The 26,289-nt window shown below is 40.2% G+C and overlaps 2 protein-coding genes and 1 pseudogene across 4 annotated transcripts in view; 1 reads left to right on the forward strand and 2 right to left on the reverse strand.

Annotated features, from left to right (window-relative positions):
* The window catches only part of LOC139474456 (adhesion G protein-coupled receptor L2-like), a 42,411-nt gene extending 36,010 nt beyond the window's left edge, over nucleotides 1-6,401 (forward strand). For 2 of the 3 annotated variants that reach the window (XM_071257490.1, XM_071257492.1), the window contains 4 exons: nucleotides 1,211-1,309; nucleotides 1,589-1,669; nucleotides 4,486-4,572; nucleotides 5,784-6,401. In XM_071257490.1, coding sequence (XP_071113591.1) covers nucleotides 1,211-1,309; nucleotides 1,589-1,669; nucleotides 4,486-4,572; nucleotides 5,784-5,912 — 396 coding nt within the window. In that variant the 3' untranslated portion in view covers nucleotides 5,913-6,401. The remainder of the gene's footprint in view (nucleotides 1-1,210; nucleotides 1,310-1,588; nucleotides 1,670-4,485; nucleotides 4,573-5,783) is intronic. The other variant, XM_071257491.1, reaches the window with a different exon arrangement.
* A 3,063-nt stretch (nucleotides 6,402-9,464) lies between these two features.
* LOC139476011 (lymphocyte antigen 75-like) lies at nucleotides 9,465-21,992 on the reverse strand. Its single transcript, XM_071259242.1, has 3 exons — nucleotides 21,734-21,992; nucleotides 11,801-11,992; nucleotides 9,465-10,112 (listed from the first exon to the last, which is right to left on the reverse strand). Exons 1-3 carry the CDS (start codon nucleotides 21,990-21,992, stop codon nucleotides 9,871-9,873), a joined length of 693 nt encoding a protein of 230 aa, XP_071115343.1. The 3' UTR covers nucleotides 9,465-9,870.
* LOC139474012 (uncharacterized) lies at nucleotides 17,003-17,997 on the reverse strand (annotated as a pseudogene).
* Nucleotides 21,993-26,289: the final 4,297 nt, after the last annotated feature.

Below are 26,289 nucleotides of genomic sequence, written 5' to 3' on the forward strand. Positions count from 1 at the left end.
CAAGGTGTGACAAGGTGTGACAAGGTATGACAAGGGTGACAAGGGTGACAAGGTGTGACAAGCGTGACAAGGTGTGACAAGGTGTGACAAGGGTGAAAAGGTGTGACAAGGTGTGACAAGGTGTGACAAGGGTGACAAGGTGTGACAAGGTGTGACAAGGTGTGACAAGGGTGACAAGGTGTGACAAGGGTGACAAGGGTGACAAGTGTGACAAGGTGTGACAAGGTGTGACAAGGGTGACAAGGTGTGACAAGGTGTGACAAGGGTGACAAGGGTGACAAGGTGTGACAAGGTGTGACAAGGGTGACAAGGTGTGACAAGGGTGACAACGTGTGACAAGGTGTGACAACGTGTGACAAGGTGTGACAAGGGTGAAGTTTCCGAATTCTGTAAAACCAAAGATGGGTTCTTTTCAAAGAAGGATCAGTAACAGGATGTAGTAAATTTTTCAAAATTCAGAGCTGCACTTGCTCAGGTGAGATACTCCTCCCATCGGCTGCAAATTGAGACCGGTCGATATATTAAGGTAATTAGAGAACAGAGACTGTGTTTTATTTGTAACCAGAATTTTATTGAGGACGATATCCTTTTGTGCTGATATGCAATGCTTATAGTGATTTAAGAGCTGAATACATTCCTCCTAAATATTTTACAACCCCTTCTAAAAATAAATTTAATGCTCTTATGTCATCTACTAAATTTAAAATCATACGAAATCTAGCAGTCTACGATTACAAAGCTTTTCGACTTCGTTCATTGCATACAGTCTAAATATTTATTTCTATATATGCACGTCTATATGTATGAATGTGTATGGATATGGATATATATGAAAAATAGTGGTAATTCTTTTTTCTCCCTCTCTCTGTAAATAGTTCTGTATAATAGGCCCACGGCCTAACACTTTTTTTTGTGAATAAACAATATATATATATATATATATATATATATATATATATATATATATATATATATATATATATATATATATATATATATATATATATATATATAACACAGGATAAAGCTGAGCTTCGAACCCACAAACACTTACGCCGAACACCCAGGGAATGCAATTCTGGAACAAGAAACTAAACTATTTGCGTTGAATTTTTATCATTGGAATATATTTTGTTTTCATAATATCACATACATAACAGTAAACTAACATTATGACATTGTATATAGTCCAAGGTTTCATTTTTTCTAGCATGTGAATATGGGTTTCACTGATAACACGAGGAAACGGCCTCGGGTTTCATTTTCTGTTGACTATGCAGAAGTGATTGGTTTCCAGGAAGACTTTGAGGTAATCACTTTTCTTCTTGTGACGTGAACTGAATTTGAAACATGTCCCTATAACATGTAGCCAAAATACAACGAGAAAGGCGCATTAAAACCCAACTATCGTTATCTGTAGTTCTTTATAGAGCTGTATAAACATAACACAAGGACGATATTAACAATCTCTCATTGCCCATGGTCAATTATTTATGTTGATGGTTATTTGAAACCGGGCGAATTTTTCAACGATTACTTTCAAAGCCCTGGCCTTGTTTGTCTAAATGCCGTTTCCCATTGTGTCCAGTCATCTCCGGATCCGGGCGACGGAAGGCGGCGAATACACCACCAACCCACCATGGAGGATGTCCCGGAAAGTGATATTGAGGTAATCAATTAAGGCCTGCGGCGGACTTGTCCTCAAAGGAGAAACAATATCTTAGTGTTGTGCTGGTATTGTGTGTTTTTATTATGTAATCATTAAAAAAGGTATGAAACTGGATAAAATACAGGCTTTTTTCCTGGCAACCCCTCTCCTATACTATGCGGAGTGTTGGGATGCAATAATCTATCCGTATACAATGGGTGGTAAACTAGGACAACGAATGCTAATCCCTTTGTATTGTAAAGTGTATTAAAGATTTCAACTCATTCCAAGATCCTGAAAGACAAAGTGTAACCTTGGCCAAAAGATTTCCCTTTTTTGCGGACGTAACATGTACACACGTAACACGTACACACGTAACATTTACACACAGGAGACATGTAGACACGTTACATGTACATACACGAAACATTTACACACGTAACATGAACATACACGAAACATGTACGCACGTAACACGTACACACGTAACATGTACACGCACGAAACATGTAGACACGTAACACGTACACACGTAACATGTACACACACGAAACATGTAGACACGTAACACGTACACACGTAACATGTACACACACGAGACATGTAGACACGTAACATGTACACACACGAGACATGTAGACACGTAACACGTACACACGTAACATGTACACACACGAGACATGTACATACGTACACACGTAACACGTACACACGTAACATGTACACACACGAAACATGTAGACACGTAACACGTACACACGTAACATGTACACACACGAGACATGTAGACACGTAACATGTACACACACGAGACATGTAGACACGTAACACGTACACACGTAACATGTACACACACGAGACATGTACATACGTACACACGTAACACGTACACACGTAACATGTACACACACGAGACATGTAGACACGTAACACGCATACACGTAACATGTACACATACGAAACATATACATACGTAACACGTACACACGTAACATGTACACACACGAGACATGTACACACGTAACATGTAGACATGTAACATGTACATACACGAAACAATTACACACGTAACATGTACATACACGACACATTTACACACGTAACATGTACACACACGAGACATGTACACACGTAACATGTAGACATGTAACATGTACATACACGAAACAATTACACACGTAACATGTACATACACGACACATTTACCAAGTAAAATGTACACACACGAAACATGTACACACACGTAACATGTACATACACGACACATTTACACACGTAACATGTACACACACGAAATATGTACACACGTAGCACGTACAGACGTAACATGTACACACACGAAACATGTACATACGTAGCACGTACACACGAAACCTGTACACACACGAAACATGTACACACGTAGCACGTACACCCGTAACATGTTCACACACGAAACATGTACACGCGTAGCACGTACACTCGTAACATGTTCATAAACGAAACATGTACACACGTAGCACGTACACTCGTAACATGTTCACATACGAAACATGTAAACACGTAGCACGTACACACGTAACATGTTCACAAACGAAACATGTACACGCATAGCACGTACACTCGTAACATGTTCACACACGAAACATGTACATACACGACACATTTACACACGTAACATGTACACACACGAAACATGCACGTACGTAGCACGTACACACGTAACATGTACACACACGAAACACGTATACACGTAACACGTACACACGTAACATGTACACACACGAAACATGTATACACGTAGCACGTACACACGTAACATGTACACACACGAAACATGTATACACGTAACACGTACACACGTACCATGTACACACACGAAACATGTATACACGTAACACGTACACACGTACCATGTACACACACGAAACATGTATACACGTAGCACGTACACACGTAACATGTACACACACGAAACATGTATACACGTAACACGTACACACGTAACATGTACACACACGAAACATGTATACACGTAGCACGTACACACGTAACACGTACACACACGAAACATGTATACACGTAACACGTACACACGTAACATGTACACACACGTAACACGTACACACACGATACATGTACACACGTAGCAAGTACACACGTAACATGTACAACATACTGACACAAAGACTTTTCAACAATTTATTCGAAGGAATATTGTACTGTCCTGCGTTTTTGTTACATGAATCCTTAACCCAATCTGCTCGTTGGTATTTTGAAAAGGTATGTAGCCAAGAAGGTAGTGTGGGCTTATTGATGTGAACTTCCTTAGATATTATCCACCCTGACTTCAGCTTTGAAATGTTTCAGTGATTTATTAAGCATAGACCTAACTTAAATAGTTGTTGCATTTTCTTTTCGTTTTAGATGTCGTATATTGTTGAGTTTGAATGTTTCTCTTTGAGACGGCTGGATCCCTTGGGGGGGGGGTTTCACCCAAGTGATACATGTCTGAGACCAGCATCACTTTCCTCCCACATTAAGCTGACACGCCTTGACTGACATAACTGAAATACTATTCAAAGCGGCGCAAAATCAAGTTCACTCTCACTTATGCCCTGCACCTAACGCTACTTTAAAAAGTATTCCAATTAAGCACGACGTAGTGGTGTATCCTTTTGGTGAAACCACGAGCATGGTGCCGACATGCCATGGATCATAATCGGAGCAAATCCGGGATTCAAACGAATAACCATCGGTAACTGGCCCGTTTATTGTACACAGCTCTGCGCAGCGAGATGTAGCACTGACCACTCGGCCACCCATGTTTTAATATCTGTACCCAATTTATATTTCAGCGGGCGCTAAGGATTCGCAGGAAGCCCATCGATCAGATGTATAGTGTGATGAGCGCCTTTAATGACAGGCGCAAAACTGTTACGGAGGTAGGAATTGGAGTCTCTCAAAAAACAACGTTAAGACATATATCTATACACATGCGTGCGTGCGTGCGTGCGTCCGTCCGTCTGTCCGTCCGTCCGTCCCTCCGTCCGTCTGTCCGTCCGTCCCTCCGTCCGTACATACATACATGCATACATCAAATACATACATACATACATACATACATACATACATACATACATACATACATACATACATACATACATACATACAAAATTACAACATTGCATACCTTATTGAACGTGTGAAACGACCTTTGATCTTGCCATTGTGAACAATTAACAATCGGTTAACAAACATTCTGTTTGGGTAATAAACCACCCGCTGCCCTCGGCCCTATTTCTCACAATGAATGTCTGTCAGGGAAGGCATCTTCAGTGTGGTTACTAATAAGGCATAAGGTGAAATCTTAGATAAGGTAATCAAATGGATGTGCAGACAGAAAATAAGCCGCAGTGTAGTAAAACATCCTCAGAGGAAGCAGGCAGACAACGCGGCTTGATTTTGGAAATTGCGCAACGCGTCAAACACCGAGAACCATTTTAAAACCCAGTTACGGGAATCAGTGCTGGATATTTTCGGAGGGGATTTCGCCTGTCATTTTCATCGTTTGTTTGACGCAATATCAGTTTTTTTTCAAATTAATGTTTGTCAAGCATTATGATTAAGTATGCTCTAACGTATTAATAACTGCAAATTGGCTATGTTGAGTTTACTTGTCCTTTAGATCGAAAATGGATATCTTGTATATCCGCTTCACCCTGAGACAAGTTTCACTACCACGTTACAGTTGGGCAAATCTGTTGTGAAGTATTATCCTTGAACACCTTTGGTGTCAGATCTTCCCAGCATGCAGCCGCTGTGTCATTGAACTCTCTCTCCTACGTCTGAGATGCGTACCTTCATGAACCAACTTTAGATCCCAACAAAAGACCCATTATTTGCAGCAATATTGACATTTATTGACTGTGTGTTTGTGTACGCTTAGAACATGCCCACGAGGCATAGACTGGCACGCTTTAGGTTTTATATATTTGTTATTCAACATGATGAGCAATACGCGATATATTGATCTTTGAATTGCATAACTACAGCGTCTACACATGTCCACGGGCATTGGCATTTTTAATCTTATCATCCTCCGGCGTGGGAGAGTTTTACGAGAAATAAATCATTCGCATTCTGTTTATTTCAGGAAATGGGGAAGCCTCACACTGCTCGAGGGAGATGGAGGTCAGCGTATGACGCAATACAACGGGCTAAAACGTTCCAGATATCGTCTACTTTGGGCGCAGGACGTGACGTGACATCACAATATTCATAGACCTGAGCAATGCACCAAGTGTATACAACATGTACAGATCACTGTCAATTGAATTCAGCCCCTATCGCATATATATTTGTACAGAGGTGATGTGAATATAGATCCTCAAAACAGGACATTGGTGTTGTAACAAACTACAGCATCATACAGCATTTATTTGAAAAAAAACTGTTGGCATTGTTCCAATCGCTTGTGTACCCAACCAATATATTATCAACAATATACACTTATTTCTTTCAACACACAGAACCCAGTTCATGTATCTGATTACATGTAATTTGACTGGTCCCTGATTCCGAATACTACAGCGCTGCTTTCAGTGGAATAAGGAATAACTGGTCGGAGAGTGGATTTGTGCAGTACTGTAGCTGCTATTCAAATATGAAACGTGCCTACTACGACATGCGTGGTTGATGATGGTACCCATCTGTGTCTCGTTTCATGAGGGTCAGTTGCTGATACATCATTCAGGTGAATAAAGATCTTGAAAAACGAAAATAATGGAATGCCTGTTTAAATTCGATTGTATAATTACTGTCATGGCATTGCCCCGGATCAAAGTAGGGAAACAGTGTTGGAGTGAGTGAGTTAGTATGGTTTTACGCCGCTTTTAGCAATATTCCAGCAATATCACGGCGGGAGACACCAGAAATGGGCTTCACACATTGTACCCAGGTCGGGAATCGAACCCGGGTCTTCGACGAGCGAACGATTTAACACTAGGCTACCCTATAGCCCCCATTTTTACAGTGTTTTGAAACGTCTTAAATACTGATAGCATGGTTCGGCTCTGTTACGCGTGTCATGCTTCCCAATAGGGAGCTCGTGCCTTCGGCCACTGGTCTAAACACGATTATAAGCCGGTCGCCGAGACATAGTTGAGACTACGTGTTGGGATGTTTCCTTTATCACATTGTAAAGGAAGTAGACTTTGTTCGTTCTAAAGCATCGTTTATCTATTCCAACGTCCACGCCCTTTTTCGGGCTGTCGTTTTCGTCCGTATTCAAAACTATAACGGCGGGGGACACCAAAACCTCCACACACACGTTTCACTCACACGCTGGGATCAAACCGGTGTCTTAAGTGTTGTCGAGCTGAGCCTTTAACCATTAATTCAATGTGTGTACTTCTGTGTACATCGTGATTGTTGTGACACATGTAGCCATGACAACGTCATCTCCAATTGCGTGAATTTCTTTACGCCGCTGTCAGCAATATTCTATTTTTATCACGTCGGACTGTATATAATCGAGCCAAAGCAGTGGTTGATATTGTGAGCAACGATCCACGCCGTCCGGATACGATGGCAGGCAATCAACTAAGTTAGCGAACCGGACCACCCACAGCAACACACCGACTCTGATGAGACAGGCTGACTCATTTATTTCTCCCGAGAGATAGGTAACTGTACACTATATGCACTTGCAAGAAAAGAAACGCATCACTCCAATGAGGACACTAATTTCACACGACAATGACGTTAGTTAATTAAAACAATTTTACAACATGTTGTACGATGTAACTGGAAGTCATTACAACAATCTTGGAACAAACTCGAAATACCTCGGGAATAACGGTTCTGAAGCATTAGATAGCGAGACGGGGGACTCTTGTTGTGGGACTTTCACGTCATTCAACTTTCATGATTGATATGTTTTGTTCTTGTGGATGGGTGGAACTTAGAGAGACAGCAGTAGACAAGAGTGTTCAAGGTCTCGGGAAAGGGTTCCCATATTTAACGTTATAATCAATGTTGACAAAACCCTTTGGGAATGCCATTTTGGACCAGAGTTCAACGAGAAGTGGGAAAGATTAAAAGCGATTCGGGCATGTCGGAGTCGAATGTTCAACACGAACGGACATCCAATGGAAACAATCAGTTTTAAAACCTACATGTATGTCGCTGTTTGAATCAATAGTCTTAACGATAATGAGAAGTAGAAGTCGCTTGGCGAAGTCATGTCTAGGTCTCGGCCAATCGATACCCCTTTCGATGGTGTAGCAGGAATCTTGGTGTTGAGAAGCAATGTGCGTGATGGAGTATTAATCAGTACTGCGTTCTTGTAGTGTGTCATTTGTGATGTGTAATGGACTTAGAGAATCAATAATTGTTTGTTTGCAGGTACTAATGATCGACCATTAGAATTAATCAGCGTCGTTGTGTTAGTTCTATTTTTCTAATATATTTTTCATGCCGTATGAAACACTGAACCCCATACTCCGTACACGGTTAAATACACGTGACAATGTAAAAGTATGACAACGTCCCATTAGGAAATGATTAGCAATTTTTGCAGCATTTGGCAAAAAAAACTATCTTCGATTGTATACATAGTGGTTGGGTGCTTGTAACAAGTGATCAATCGTCCCAAGAGATATTCCTCCCATCACCAACTTCATGCGATGAGGATAATTTCATCACTGGGGCTCTTAAAGTTATAGAAGAGATGAGGATTGCACTGAAGCTTACCTATACTTACGATAAAACCCTCTGAAGCGAAGCAAGGACACGACTTTCATCTATTGTACATGAGTTATCTTGTTATCGCACACATAGCGAACCGTAAAGCTACAGAATTCAGCGTGTCTTATTATAATTTTTTATAAGAATAGAAATATATTCTCGCATTGTCTCTGGTCTCTGTGCATTTGAGGACCGCCTTCATGGTCTAGTGGTGGATAAAGCCGAGTTATACCAAACGACGTTAAAAGATTAAAGATTATACTTGTTGCTACCCTGCCTGGCACTAGGCATTAAGGGGCTAAAACAAGGACTGGTCGTCTTGGAGTCTGTATCCTGTGTGTGTGTGTGTGTGTGTGTGTGTGTGTGTGTGTGTGTGTGTGTGTGTGTGTGTGTTGGGAGGCACATTATATCAACGTTTCACATGTGTGTTATCTCGGGCCTGCATGAAGGCATGTGATTATGGTATCGGACAATGTCCTTCGGTTCGAACTGGACAATATGATACCAATAATGGTTAATAGGTCCAGTGTAATACTTTTTGACATTTGCATACGTTCATATGACCGAATGTTCAGGGGATAAATGCGATTAATGATTAATGATTAATCGAACCCCTGCCTTCGTCGTGACGAATGAACCACTGGGCTACTGCACCGCCCCCACCACGTTAGAAAACTACACACGTAGATCTGAATCTAATCTAAGTATTTATGTTGAATGTCACGTTCAAACTTTACTAAGTTCCTGGTAACTAGAGTAATGGGCCAGAGGAGATACTTCATCGATCAAGTTTTATTTACCCTCTGATCATTAAGAGTGTGTCAGTATATGTATACAAACTAGACTGTGATGAAAACTGTTGACATTCACAATAAAACAACTGTTTCAACAATTCTGTTAAAGACTACAAGTGTAAAACACCTGGTGTTCTTAGAAATGTTTTGAGAAGGAAATTTGTTAAATGTCATACGCATGCTCATACATAACTCTTATCTATGGTTAAGTGCATACATTATGTAGAAGAAAATATTATCAAATTGCCTCATATGTAAGGCAGATACTCCGTTGTATTATAGGGCAAACAAAATCACAAATATCTTAAAATAAAACACACACCGCCAGTTTTAATGGACATGAAGACATCCTATTCATAAAAATAAGATTTTTCAGGATTTTTGTTTGCGTTTCAGTCAGTTTTTCAGTGTTGACTTTCTCGTAACCTCCTGTCATAACCAATGGGACTTACCGCCATGTTGTTAAAGCCGACAATGTTACCACACACTGAGGCTGGTTTCTAACTCGTATTCTGATTGGTGCATTAGACCTAGAAGCGTGGCCAATCAAATTAGGTAATGAAAATCAAGGGCGGGTAATTTGAGATCGGTAGAGAACCAGGGTTAGTAAAAGTTACCCTGCAGATATAGAGGATGGCTAATAAGTGGCTACAAGTCTTTACATCTTTACATCTTCCCCTGTGATCGAGTCTGTACTCTCTAGGGAATGCATGTTGTTAGTTGTGCCTGTGAGTATCCCGTGACAAATTCACACACACTGTACAACAAGCCTTTATCACACGCGAACGACCTCCATAGCGGTGTGCCTTTGTTCTTCCGGCCACAGGGATTAGCGTCATCCGGGTTCCCCGTTTCCCAGTTCAAGTAGTCTCCATACGGGGCTCCCGTCTCCCATGTCCACTGGCTCCCATCATACCTGGCTCCGAAGAAGAATCCACCATCTGGGAGTACAAAAACACAGGTTTTTTTGCATGTATTTTTCAGCTACAACAGCAAAACCGGATATTTTAAAAATAAAACTATGACCCTAAATGAATTATACATGGCATTTTTTATGGGTAGCAGCTTCTTTGTCACGACGTTTCAGAGCTACCTCCTGCTCCTTCATCAGGTGAATTGATGATCATCAACCACAGTGGACATCTAGATTGCCTTACTACTTGTGTCACAAAAGCCAGGTCCTTTTCATCACTACACCTTCAGTGTACTTAATTAATCCTTTCCTCATCACTACACCTTCAGTGTACTTTATTAATCCTTTCCTCATCACTACACCTTCAGTGTACTTAGTTAATCCTTTCCTCATCACTACACCTTCAGTGTACTTCATTAATCATTTCCTCATCACTACACCTTCAGTGTACTTCATTAATCCTTTCCTCATCACTACACCTTCAGTGAACTTAATTAATCCTTTCCTCATCACTACACCTTCAGTGTATTTAATTAATCCTTTCCTCATCACTACACCTTCAGTGTACTTAATTAATCCTTTCCTCATCACTACACCTTCAGTGTACTTCATTAATCCTTTCCTCATCACTACACCTTCAGTGAACTTAATTAATCATTTCCTCATCACTACACCTTCAGTGTACTTCATTAATCCTTTCCAGATCACTTCACCTTCAGTGTTCTCAATTAAACCTTTCCTCATCACTACACCTTCAGTGTACTTCATTAATCCTTTCCTCAACACTACACCTTCAGTGTACTTAATTAATCCTTTCCTCATCACTACACCTTCAGTGTACTTAGTTAATCCTTTCCAGATCACTACACCTTCAGTGTACTTAGTTAATCCTTTCCAGATCACTTCACCTTCAGTGTTCTTAATTAAACCTTTCCTCATCACTACACCTTCAGTGTACTTAATTAATCCTTTCCTCATCACTACACCTTCAGTGTACTTCATTAATCCTTTCCTCATCACCACACCTTCAGTGTACTTAATTAATCCTTCCCTATTAAAATCTTGGTCACTATGTTATTTTCTTTGTAAATGAAACCTATGTTTTGTCATTATATTGCTATCTTTGTACATTCGTCCAACCTTGTGTTGTGTAAACATGTCATGACTATACATATAAACTCTATGTACATACTATGCATTCACCGATGAATGAGCAAGAAGTAGCTCTTAAACGTTGTGTCAAAGAATGTTGCTGTTTAAAACAAAGTGTCCTGAATTCATGTTCTCTCAATTTCTAACTGCATAAAAAAGACTTCATATGACCGTATATAACAACAATCCAATGTTTGTGGCAGACCTTTTTTTTCTTCAACAGTCTAAAGTCTTATTTTCTAGGGCCACTTTTTTACGATAAAATCCCAGCCCCACTCCCACCCAAGAATATCCAAGAGATAGTCGCTGTTTTATAACGTCTTCTGTGAACGCTTGTTTTTAAACACGCGTTAAGAAAAAAGAAAATGGATACAAACAAATTGTTTTCAAACAGTCCACAAACCAAGTATCTACTAGAACAAATTATTCTTTAAAAACAACAATATTTTTGTCGAATCATAAGCTCTTATGATCAATCTTAAAATATTGAAATTTTGAATTTACAAATTTGCACAAATTTCATAAATAATAAAATGTCTAATTAGTTAGCTGCACACAACATACTGTAGACGGCAGTCTGGTCTGTCAGGAAGGTGTCCCGAGCGGCGGAAGTGACTGCCATGAGTTGTCCACCCATGGCCTGACATGTTGCTCGGTGACTATCGGCCGTAGTCAGTGTCTCCAGGACCTTATAGCAGATGTCTGCGGCGCTATCGTAGGCGAAACCTTCGTCCAGCGGACACTCCGACTGTGGACCTAAATGAGAACAAACGATCTTGACTGCATGAACACTGTTCTCGGCGACGTTAAACCAAACTTCAACTAGATGTTTAGATTGAAGAACTCGATATATTACTTGAGCGATGGGGTGGGTTAAACGCCGCTTTTAACAGTTGTCCAGTATCACGGCGTGTCGCTGGACGTTGGAGGAGAGCCCGAAGGTCTAACACGTTTACGACTTTGGTGAAACCCACGAGCACGGAGATGGTGCTGACGAACCTAGAAACATAATCGGGGCGAACTGGGATTCAAACCCACAATGAGAGACTGACCCCCACACCCTCCCGTGCACCCACTCCCCCATATATTACTGGAACTGGATATAGGCAGCTGTTAATTAACAAATCAGATAACCTCATCTGTAAGATATATCTTTCTGGTTGTATTTTCAATGAGAGCTTCACCCACGAGCTTCTCTGGTGACTAATACACTAAGATATATGTGATCACGGCTAACCCGGAAACACGCACTGACATTTTAGTGGGAAGTTAAACATAGGCCAGAAACTGTTCTTTGGATTTGAAATCAACCACACAAAGTAGATTTGAATGTATTATTACAAAGCTGTAATCAGTATACTTGCGCTGCCTTGCAATGTATACAGCACACAGAACCATCCAGACAACACCAGACAGAACAGACGGAACAGACGCGCGTCTGTATGCATTATGATAACTATACATTAACGTCAAATGCCACAGGTCAACTTTTCCCTGGGCAACGACGAGAGATTCCTAATAGATGTTCAATAGTGTTACATAATCCTTGTGCAGGAAGTAGGTAAATGCACAAATCATCGGTTACTTAACGTGTACTATGGACGTCAATAGTTTATTTAGTGTAATTTGTATATTTTATTCGGATCAACTTTTCGGTGAAATGTTTTCTTGGCATGCATGCTCAGAGGTAGGTGATGTCAGCGTCAGATCCACTACAGGAGAGGCGCCGGATACTCAGATCTGTGATATATGTCTTATTTACATGGTGGCATGGTGCACAGGTCACATATCGGGCGAGTTAAGCAACCGACGTCAGGAAGAGTGGTTGGATGGGTGACCGTGCTTGATGTCTGAAGAGTTTCCAGGGCTTCGGCCCGGCCCCACGCTGAAGCACATGTAGCACATGTGGTGTCTCTTCAGGCAAGTGACCTTGTTCGAAATATACCTCACCAAGCGAATGAGATGACGGTTAACCTTCTAGCGCCTCACAGGCAGCTTGGGTTGTATACTCCCCGGGGAGCTGAGAAAGAGAATCGAGTGCACACTGATCCATTGACCGTGGTAATATAGTATCAGCGCTCTACAACGGGTGGCCTAAAGCGTATTACAAACATCCATTTATTTTTAAGATATTATACCATTTTGTCTGTTATTTAACGTCACCCTCCCCTTGGGTATTCAACCGATAGCTTACACTGTGACAGTAATCTATATAGGTACACTCTTGAGTATAGATTATTCTAGTAGTTACACAAATTAAATATAGATTCCTACGCTTATTGAACGAATGGTCGCATCTCTAATTGATTACCTGTTTGTGTTCAATGTTTATGCAATTGTACAAGTTTACATCAAGATGTAGATAAAGAAATGCATAGTGTTGGTTAAACATTCGTTCAACATTTCTACATATACAACTTGAGTTGTGCCTATTAATATATTATTATACATCGGAGGTTTCTGTTGATATAAAGCATACATAATACAAACACCTGCCCATACAATGTGTTAAAGGAAAATCCTGAAAGTGAAGGGATATACTAGTACTTAAAATACATTGTATATTTTAAACTAAGTAATGTTTTAATTAAGATCTTTATCAGCCTTACCATCGATACTGACCGAGCGGATTAATGCTTTCTTGAAGTGTGATATAACGATAGGTTACGTCGGAAAATACTCCCTTACATTTCCTTTGCTTACTTATCAATCTAGGCATACTTGAAATGAACCTCGTCTCTTCTAAGAAGACTAACTGGTACAATGCCTTCAATGTCCACAGCTATTTGCCCCTTATGCCAAGTTGAATCTGTTTCGTCATAAAACTGACCTGGTTATTTTCGTACAGTGACAATTTATATTTACTTGAACTGGGTCCATGTTTCTGCTAGTGGACTGAAGTCCCAGAGTTTCGTCATAAGGAACGGAGTATTTTTTATGTTGAGTCAACTACAAAAAAAATGTTTTGGCCGAAACTTTTAAACTGCGCCCTCTGTGTTGCAAAACGAATATATTTCTTAACGTTTTTCTTTACTTGTAAGCAGCAAAATCTCTATACTTGCACAGAGAAGACGTAATTCAAAATTAACAAGTTTCACATGTACATCCCACATGGCGACTATGTTTCATTATTCATAGTCTACTTTCATACCTTACTCCTTGAAACTTTAAAATGACTTCAAATTATAGAATAAAGTGTCATTCTGTTTTTGTTTGTTTCTGAGTAACGATATGGATAGACGCCTCATCATTTAATATTCCATCAATCTATCGACAGGATACGTGTACATGCAGATGCACCAGATCAAAGGTCACACAGTACTCATATGGGACATCAAGCCCAGTTTTCTCCGACAAACTAATACTTCAACTACCACCCCACACATTCACGAAAACATAACTTGAATGTGCTGCTTAACATCTAGGGAAAAACACAGAGATTATTTATGCGACCCTTGTATAGAGCTAAATAGACAATATGTGAAACATGCCATGTAACATAAGCAACTGAATATAATAACCTGTTCCTGGTATCATATTAAATAAAAGGGACAAAACTCCGACAATATCATGAGCATGTATTTATGATTCACTATCAAATAGTGATGATACCAGGGGTTCACAAAAAGGTGAGCGTATTCTGCCTCAATGCATTGATGTTCTCATTAACAAGGGAATTAACTGCTGCACGTGCTGTGTTGGGCCGAGCGTTGTCATGTTGGAATAGCTCCCTCTGGCGGTCCAGAGTTTGGAGGAGGTGAGGACGCCGAATTTGGTCTATATATCGGTTTGCTGTAAGATTGCCCTGGACAACATCTAACTGTGATCTACCCGTGTAGGATATGGCTCCCCACACCATGACACTCCCTCCACCAAATCGGTCCAGTTCGGCGCAAAACGTGTATGTCGACGTCGGTATACACGTTGTCTTCCATCCCGTCGTTGAAGCAGAAAACGTGACTCATCGCTGAACCAAACGCGTCGCCAGTTCCTGAGATCCCATGCCTGTACTCTGTTGCACCACCGGACACGTCCAACTTTTGGTCGTCTCGCTCGAATTCCCACTTCCCTCAGAAGATTTTTGATGGTTTGGTCGGAAATTCTTCGCATACCAGGCACTTGTTCTGCAGTGTCCGTTGCTGTAGCAAATCGATTCCGAATGTGATGCAACCGGATGTATCGATCCTGAGCAGTGGTGGTCACGCTTGTTCTTCTACTTCTGGGATGATCTTGAATCGAATTAGTACGGGTATATCGATCCCATAGTCGAGACATGGTGCTTTGGTGAACGTTGAAGTGTTTTGCAACGGCAGACTTGGACTCCCCTCCTTCCAAACGTCCGATGCCGATATTTCGGTCAGCTGCAGTGAATCTTGGCATTTTTCGATCTCCGTTCACGTCTGAAATTTCGTAATGAACTGATGAATTTTGTACGGTCTTATATAGTCAGTGTCTCTACTCTTGTTTCCAACATTTTGCACGTGCATTGTGCTGAAAACTTTTTCTGAAAGCAATTTCCGTGCATCCTTTGCATTTTTGCTGATAAACGTTTACAAAAAAACATTATAAGATGATTAAAATGATTAACTAATCTAATCTAATTGGAATTCTCAAAACACCTATGCGTTTCTTTTTTTGAAGAGTGTAATTTTTGTGACGGATGCGTCAAATTTGGAAATGCCCTTCACATGTCCACCATAATACTTTTTGAAAGTTTTACGGAGGCCTTGAATGTTGTAACCTTGATCAAATAACTTCTAAGCAAGAAGGTGAAATCTAAACACCAAAGGCTGGTGCTTTTGGAATATTGCGCGACATGAGGGGAAAGTTGACTATTGGAAACTTGGAGTCATCCCTCTTGTTTAACAGTCTTGTAGAGAGTATTTGGGAAGGGAATTGGCTATTTGACTGTTACTGAACGACATAACATCATCGATATAACTCAAGCCAAAGTTAATATTTTTGGCCAAATTACCTTGTTTTGACTTTGCCAATCCGAGCAGCAATTCCGATTCATATCATTTGAAACAGATCCGCAAGAAGGGGGAGCTATATTGGTGCCCATGGGGAGGCTACTTCTTGCCTATAATGTCTTACCCCCAAATGTAATATAGATGTTATCAATAAGGAAGTCCAGCATTTCACACATTATTTTCTTCGTAATCTTCGGATGGAATTTGGTTTCATTTTTGACAAATTGATCTGAACCTCTGAATATAGATACCTAACTATACTCAACAACAAAAGTTCCTGTGACACCAATATTTTAGTGTATTTTTCAAACAAGTAAAGTTTTGTTTTCAATATTGTAGTACATGTATGGAATCAAGTCACAAAAACGCAACTGCTACAGAAAGGCATGCATTCCATGCAAAACTTGACTTGTATGCAAGCCCCATGCATTTCACGGTGTCCTCCCAAAACTTCGACATGCCAAAACTTCTACGGCTTAAAACAACAAAGTTTATGGTCCACTGCACCACTAATCTCCTGGCTATTACCTGTTGGGCATTGATTGGAACAGTCTAATTGATTAAGTGTACAACATACAACACAACAATTTGAAGACAATGAAGACAATTTACTCATATAGCACTTGTATAAATAAATAGTACACACACTAATTTATTGTCACAACTGGCCTCACTTTGTCACATACAGCACTAAAATTACTATATTTCAAGTCTCTTAACCAAGTTTGAGAAGATGGCCAACAGCATTCAGGAACTCGATAAGGGTCAACATGTCCTTAAGACGTCTCAGTCTTCAGCTCTCGGAGCTGGTGGAGTTGCCTGCATAGCATCCAACCAGGTGTCCTGGACATCAAGCAAGGGCAGGAGGGCAAGTCCAGCAGCTCTTCTGATCCATTGTTGTACTGCAGGATCTTCCTTGTACTGTACTGCTAATCCAAGATCCTGTGTCTACCACCAGATCGCCTGACAATAATGAAAAAAACAACCTTTGACGTCGGCATTTGGGAACTCTGTGTTGACGGCACGAATGGCAGCCTTCTCAAAATCCGTCTGGACAGTGGCAGGAGAGAGGGGACGGTTGAATCTCTGTTGGACTTCTGTTTTGAGTCGGCTTAACAGTCTGGTTTAAGTTGTGGTCTGTCTGTCAAGCAGGAGGTCGAAGACAAGTGGGTACATACAGGAACCACTTCTTGCATGTATCTTGTATACCTGCTTCCACAGATCTGGGCAAGATGTAAATGTTCCGTCCATGTATACAGTGTCTGCAGACTGCAAAGCTTGGAGTTGGTCATGGGTAGAAAATACAACAATCTTGTTGGCATCTCAATCAGTGAAAAGCAGGAATGGGCGGCTGTCTGTTGTTTCAGTCCAGTTTCCTTCAAGTTGGACTTCAGATCTTGTCTGTGGGAGTGCTGGGATGTTCTTCCGCCTGTGTCGGTACAAGGCACTGCTCATGGGTGGGAACGATGGCAGCAGCTGTGCCTGGTCTTCTGTAGCTACCTCATCTTTGTACAGGGTACGCATCGGCGTGGTTTCTTCTCTGGCCCTCTTCCTCATGGTACGGATGAATCTTACTCTACTGCTGTCTTCAGGTGGATGAGTGTGATCAGAGACATTTCTGATGAAGTCACCTACAGTGGTGCATCTACCCTTACAAGTGGAGTCTACGCACTTCAAGTGAATGCATGTCTGTCTGACAACATTCTTGTTATAACGATAGCCATCTAGGAATACCTGCACAGTACCCTTCTGTGACATGACATACTCCACTTTCCTGATACCCGCCATAGTGATAAATTATCATCATGATGGACTCTAGTTATATACTATAGTGTTAATCCACAATAAATTGAGTAAAACCAATTTAAGGTTCAAACTACTCTCAGCCCGACAACTTGTAATTACAGGAGGACTATACCATTATAACAATAGGTAAGCTCAATCAGCCATGACAACTCTCTGTAGATGTTTTGGCATGTAGAAGTTTTGGGAGTGAACCTCATAACCTAAGAATGGGTATAAAAACATGTGCGTTAACGGGATGCATTGTTTAGCATCGTGCTGACAACAACCACTCAGAAAAAACAAAACGCAATTATTCAACATTACAAAATGCCACGCCTGTCCGAAAATGAGCATCTGCGAGCCATTGTTATGCTTGAAGCAGGAGCGAGTCAACGTGATGTTGCAAGATTTAACGTCCACAGAAACACCATTTGGTGTTATGGCAACGTTGGCAACAGACGAGTGCAGTCAGGGGCCAACCAATAATCGACAAGACAACTGGATTCAAACAACACACCTACGAAATCAGCAACAGTGACTGCAAGAAGCATCCCTGGCCTTTGACGAATATCTTCACAAACCGTACTTCGTCGCCTCAGATGTGCAGGGATTGCCGCCAGAAGACCCGCCAGACGTCCCATTTTGACAGGAAACCACCGTCAAGCACGGTGGTGCAGACAGCGTCTACGCTGGACGGCCATGCATTGGGGACAAGTTCTACTCACTGACGAATCTCGTTTTTACCTCAGCCACAGTGACGGACGGATTCGAGTGTATCGACGTCGAGGTAAACGTTACGTCAATCATTGTGTCATGGAAGAAGGTCGGTTCGGGGGCGGCAGCGTTATGGTATGGGGTGGGATCACAGCAAGACAGAGGACCCGTTTGAAAGTGGTAGAGGGAAATCTTAATGGACAGCGCTACAGCGACGAGATCATCGCCCTGTTGTTCTACCGTTTTTGCGTCGTCATGGCACAGGCATTACTTTTCAACATAACAACGCCCGGCCTCATATTGCTCGACTTGTTCAGCATTCCCTTCAACAAAACAACGTGAATATCATCCCTTGGCCGGCTTGCTCCCCTGATCTCTCACCAATCGAGCACATGTAGGATCAGATGGATCGGCGCCTTCGACGTCAACCACGTGTTCCACAGACACTCCAGGAGCTTCGAAACATGCTCCAGCAGATATAGACAGATATCCCACAGGACTTTGTGCGACGCCTGGTCCATTCCATGAGACGAAGATGTGTTGCTTGCATCGCAAACCAGAGGTGGACACACACGCAATTGATTTGTAAATTGACATTTTGGCATGTTCATATTTTTTATGAAATCAGTAGTCAGTATGGCAAATTAAACCAGTTGAACACTTACAGGAGTTTTTTTATCTGTTGCAAATCGAAATAGTTTCAGATTTGGTAAAAAAATAAACTTGGCATTAAATCTTATTCAATGTCACAGGAACTTTTGTTTGCAATACAAGCCCCATGGACCAAGAATGAAGTATTGCCTTAAATTTGTCTTCCGGGATTATGGTCTACAAAATTGAAACTTCAAACGTTTCGACAGAATGGAACTTGGTACAGGGCAAAATATGGAACATCTTCAACGATGCATTTGCATGCGCACAACATATCATGATACAGGCAGGTATGTCACCAGTTATAACATTGATCGTTGGCACACAGTGAAAGGGGTATGGAAATGTGCAGGAAGCTATTCTGATGCACTGACGACGATTGATGTACATAACACATTAAGCTGTCTAAACTCGCCGTCTTTCTGTTTGTAATACACTGTACAGTTCGTGCAAAATGTGTCTGTACATGTATAGGTTTCACAAAGAAAGACCTATTTAATGGTTGATTTTCATTTAAATAACATGGGAATGGAAGTATATGTGTCTATTGAAATGCCTATCAAATAATCAGCTTTGTAGGACTAATGCACTGCATGTGTGTTATAAACGTTAACTGTGTGGCTATACTAAGCATGACATCCCTCAAGACATGTATGTGTTTTTAACCAAGTACATGTACATACTTCAACTGTGAAAACCAGTGTCAAAGTGGTACTTATCAAACCACTGCATAGGTATAGGTAAGTACGTATACATGATACATATACATGTAGATTTGTACAAGCCAAGAGACACAATGCAAGATGATCAAAAATCAATTAATCCTGTCAAAAAGAATACTTAATGACATCATTGTGACAGGAGGAATATTTTACAAACTGATGTCTACATGTTTTTATCAAACTTTTTATGTACCTTCATTTCAAATTACACTGTAGGGTCGTAGTACACATTGTATATGTACATATATAAAGAGTATTGCATCGATATGACAGTCCCATAATCTTTTTAAAAGAACCAAAAAACCAATAATACACAAATGCTATATGGTTATCTTAGAAATCTTATCTGAAAATCAATACATTTGCTTTTTTCGGCACACATTTCAAACATGGGTAGAGATCACGTGGTTGCATATTCATTTCTCAACCCGGATCGCCTCCGTGGTCTGGTGGTAGAGCGTCCGCCAAGAAAGTGGAAGGTCCAGGGTCTGATACCCGGCCGCGTCATACCAAATGACGTTTAAATATGGTACTTGTTGTTACACTGTCTGGCGCTCGGCAGAAAGGGGCTAAAACAAGGACTGGTCGGCTCGAACTCAGTATTCTGTGTCTGATTGGGGTATTCGTGTTAAACTGCGGCATGGTACCTCAGTGAGCTAGCTCTATAAATCGGTATTAGTCCGGACTAGTACAAGCAGCCACATACACACACGTGCATGCACGTCGCTATATAAGTGCAATAATCTTGGACGAGACGTTAAACCCAATTTCACGTCACCCATTTCTTACCATAGTCTTCATTGAACCAATTTATTTCTACACACAACTAGCCAGTCCACACTGTTGCAGGAATAAGTGATGGTTGAACAGACAAAATCAAATTTAATAATAGTTCTTTCAATTTGCAATAACATAAAAAACAAACTGGTATACTTTCTTTTGCCCCTCAGTATATTTGTATGTTTTATCTCATATTGAGTAAGGCTTCAGTGAATGTTTGTACCTCCATAATGTTTCAGTTGTGTAATGGTCAAATGTCTCCTTTCTATCTTTACCACTTTCCAACATCATTACATAAACAAGATTTGATGATAATATTTAGTGAATATATAGATTATTCGATGTGAAAAGCAAAATTTGTGTTTTCTACCTACCGTGTGAGGTGAGGTGAAATTGGGTTCAATGTCGAGTTCAAGATTATATAGCACGTGAGTATGTGTGTATGTGTGTGTGTGTGTGTGTGTGTGTGCGTGCGTGCGTGCGTGCGTGCGTGCGTGCGTTCGTGCGTGTGCCTGCTTTTACTTGTTCGGGATAATGCCGTTTTTAAATACTATCCTACTGAGATACCATGCCGCAGTTTAGCATGATTACCTCACTCAGACACAGTACATTGAATCCTAACCGACCAATACCGAGCACCAGGCAGGATAACAACAAGTAACGTCTTTTAACGTCTTTTGGTATGGTGTGGCTAGACCGGGGATCGAACTCCCGATTTTCCGCTCTCCGAGCAGACGCTCTATCCACTGGACCACGGTGGCGTTCTTGTACATAAGAAGTATCAAGAGCATATATAGTGAATGTTTGTACCTTCATAATAAATGTTTCAGTTTTGTGTCAAATGTTCCATATCTATCTTGTATCAAACTTACCAACAACCTTTAAATTTCCAGATTTGACGATAACATACACCACAGACGCTTCCGCGGTCATTGTAGACGTCGGACTGTCGTAATTGTCTCTGCCAAAGTGGCATAGGAATGTCCCAGAATCGTAGAACACAGAATTACAATATTCGTTGTAAAAACACTGCACAATGCAATCTGTCTGTGACGAAGCGGAACTTGAGTCCAAACCAGGTTGTAACATCCCAGAAAACACGACAGACAGAGCAAAAGATACACTCGTCATGCCAAGTTCAGGTGCTGTAACTAACACGTATTGGAAACAACGGTAAGCACTACACACATAGTACCTTGCTCAACACAAAGCATCCAAGATGAACATGACATCTACAATTCGCGCACCTGCTTGCTCAGATATATAAGAGACTTGTAACAATTGGAGTATCGCCTAGCGATTGATCGTAAATTAGCTACAACGCCTGTCCCAGAGGGATTGTATTGGATTATTCCGTGACAAATTGTTGAGTGAAGCCATGATGAATGGTTTCAGGTTTTCATGATTTTTCATTAAATGTAAATTTTGATATAATTATGTTGATTTTGGTGGCTTTACGTCGTTGCGATATTACAATTCACGGTTCAAACAATATGTTATCACAGTATTATGCGTTAAAGGTCACACGAATACATATCATTTCTCAGCGACAAGCCTATTTTAGGGAGAGAAATATAAACAAATGAAACTATTGTGTTTGATTTCAAATATAATATATCGTGTTGTTTAATAATTGTTAGTTTTTTAACCACAACTGTTTTAGGAAATAACCTCAAAATAACGAAACGTACTTACATAGTTTTCTTCCTGCCTTATATTGACGAATATGCACCCGCATAATAGAAACTGGGTTGTTCTGGTGTAATCATAAACTTTTTCGCATAAAAAAAACATAATATCCTTTCATGTTTACTTGAAACAGTTGTCTTTCATCAAGATGCAGATTAACCAGACTCTCCTGGGAAATCTAATTTATTGCGGACACAATAGAGATAAGGCTTTGTTATGTGATGTCTTCACTGAAGCAGGGTAACTTTTTGATGCATTTGTGTTCACAATGTTGAATGTTAATTACGTTATTGTCACTGTAGATAAACGTGTATGTTACATACATCATTATAACTGTAGATACATATGTATGTTACATACGTCATTGTAACTGTAGATACACGTGTATGTTACATACGTTATTGTCACTGTAGATAAACGTGTATGTTACATACGTCATTGAAACTGTAGATACACGTGTATGTTACATACGTTATTGTCACTGTAGATAAACGTGTATGTTACATACGTTATTGTAAGTGTAGATACACGTGTATGTTACATACGTTATTGTCACTGTAGATAAACGTGTAAGTTACATACATCATTATAACTGTAGATACACATGTATGTTACATACGTCATTGTAACTGTAGATACACGTGTATGTTACATACGTTATTGTCACTGTAGATAAACGTGTATGTTACATACGTCATTGAAACTGTAGATACACGTGTATGTTACATACGTTATTGTCACTGTAGATAAACGTGTAAGTTACATACATCATTATAACTGTAGATACACATGTATGTTACATACGTCATTGTAACTGTAGATACACGTGTATGTTACATACGTTATCCTAACTGTAGATACATATGTATGTTACATACGTTATTGTAACTTTAGATACACATGTATGTTACATACGTTATTGTAACTTTAGATACACATGTATGTTACATACGTAACTGTAACTGTAGATACACATGTATGTTACTTTTTTACGTTATTGTAACTTTAGATACACGAGTATGTTACATACGTTATTGTAACTGTAGATACACATGTATGTTACATACATTATTGTAACTGTAGATACACGAGTATGTTGCATACGTTATTGTAACTGTAGATACACATGTATGTTACATACGTTATTGTAACTGTAGATACACGTGTATGTTACATACGTTAATGTAACTGTAGATACACGAGTATGTTACATACGTTATTGTAACTGTAGATACACGAGTATGTTACATACGTTATTGTAACTGTATATACACGAGTATGTTACATACGTTATTGTAACTGTAGATACACGAGTATGTTACATACGTTATTGTAACTGTAGATACACGTGTATGTTACATACGTTATTGTAACTGTAGATACACGAGTATGTTACATACGTTATTGTAACTGTAGATACACGTTTTTGATACAAGTGGGAATTGAAAATACTTAAAGACGTACATTGTTATGCTGGACGTGATAATTAAACGTTTGCATTAATTAATTTTGCAATGGTTACGGTTGTGAAAGGCGTCTTTGGTTCACTTATTTTGACGCGCAGCGGCATTACCGTTGTAGTTGTAACCATAACGATAGTACATGTAGATAGTGGTGCTGTTGCAATAGTCGTATCGTATTGCTTCGTTAGTTAATTATCCTGAAAGTATTGTGTTGCACCGAATTACCTCTTAGCGTGCGTCAGTAATGCCAGTAAACGTAGTAAGTTTGTTCACATATATACTGTATAGTTGTATACAACGTCGATACAGCAAGCACGGACAATTAAGTAATGGATCGGTACGACGTTTGCGACCAGGTGTTCAGCAATAGTTAGATACTCAGTGTATTTGGTCGAATAAAAGGATTCGTGTTAACATAGTTAGCATGCACCTGTGTCTCCATGGCCAGCTTGTGCTTATTCGTCCCTTTGAACGGACGATATACTAACTTCAATGCAACCCAAAACCCCCAAACTATTCTTAATTAAACGTACAAAAGAGTGCGCGCTTATATTAGGTAGCGTTTAGCGATTTCAGAGTTTTGAAAACAGGGAATTGGCTTAAATCCTTGCGCCTACAGGTATTCCGGGAATCAAACCAACATGACGAGCTAACAGTTTAACCGCAAGGCTATCCGTCTCCCCATGCACTGAATGTGGTATTTCACAGTGTCACGTTTGGATTGTCCTTATAAGAAATGTTAAAAGATATATTTACGACTGATAGATGTGCACATTCATTTAAACAAGAATATGAATATATCATTAGGTGATACCCGCGCTTTAAGTGCTCTTTTGGTTAATGCCTGAAACGATCACACAGTTCGGTGTCGTTGTTCGATGAATTGAATATTTCTAAAAGCACTTCAAATATTTACTTCTGAAGAAAACCAGAGAACGCAAATAACATGCAATCAGATTGAATTCAATTACTATTTCTCTACTGATGTTTATGCTTGAACATCCATTGTTTTCTGAACAGAATACGTCTCTAAGTATGAATTCTTTATGAGTATTTGCTAAATATCTTTTGATGGCAAATATTGAACTTGAGATGCGGTATCTCTTTGAAATATTCCGCAGTATTGCCACGCAGTATTAAGGTGTGTCTATTGGTGAGGTGAGCTGTATTGGGGTTTAACGTAGTGTTCAAGGTTATATAGCGACGTGCACGCACGTGTGTGTATGGCTTCTTGTACTAGTCCGGACTAATGCCGAGTTTACAGTGCTAGCCAACTGAAATACCTTGGCGCAGTTTAACATGAATACCCCCCTCAGACACACTATACTGACCCCGAGCCGACCAGTCCTTGTTTTGTCCTCTTAATGCCGAGCGCCAGACAGAATAACAAGTACCATCTTTTAGCGTCATTTGGTATGACGCGGCCGGGTATGGAACCCCGGACCTTCCGCACTCTGAGCGGACGCTCTACCAGGAGACCATGGAGGCGGACATGTGTCTATTGGACTGATATCATTAAACCATAACCGTGACCTGATCTTACATTGCGCTGATAAAAATAAATCTTACCCTACCTATTACCTTCATTGCATTTAAATGGCCTCGGACAATTCATCAGCATTGAAAGTAATAAAATGAATCTGAAGTTGAAAGAAGTACATATCTATCTAAAAGCCACACATGACCTACTGACAAGAGTGTATACCGTATTTCCCTGATCAGTATTGTTATCAAGGTACATTACAATAAAGCTATAAATCCATTCAAATCAGAACGACTACCATGGCATTGCGTGAACGCTTTGTTTTATACTGTGTGTGTGAGAGTCTTTGTAACGATATTGTCATTGTTCTTGACAAGCCCTAAACATTACCTAGACAACAAACTAGACATCACTTGAATGAAAGAGAAACTCACACCGTATGATCTACGTGCCAGAGTCACCTATTTTTGGAATGAGGCTCTTTGGACGTTTGTCATGATCGAGGGATCGAATTCGCCAGTATAGATACCGTGTACAATAGAAAGTATAAAAGCATAGTTTGGGTCTGTTTGTCGTTTTGTTGAACTGGAATTAATTTCTTTCGATCGCCATTCTGAGAATACCCTTGCAGCCATTTTTGTGCATTTTCAATGTAGGACAGAGTGGCCTATTTCCGACAGTTTCAAGATCTTGCTGACGTCGTGTCATTATTGGGGCACGTGCTACAGTCATCTAATTCGCTGTGCAGGGTTGTGTCTCCGAGGCGTGTGAGAAACCTATGATTGTGTTCGAA

This window comes from Haliotis cracherodii, unplaced genomic scaffold (assembly GCF_022045235.1).
Source record: "Haliotis cracherodii isolate W230 unplaced genomic scaffold, xgHalCrac1.p SCAF_3, whole genome shotgun sequence".
NCBI lineage: Eukaryota > Metazoa > Mollusca > Gastropoda > Lepetellida > Haliotidae > Haliotis > Haliotis cracherodii.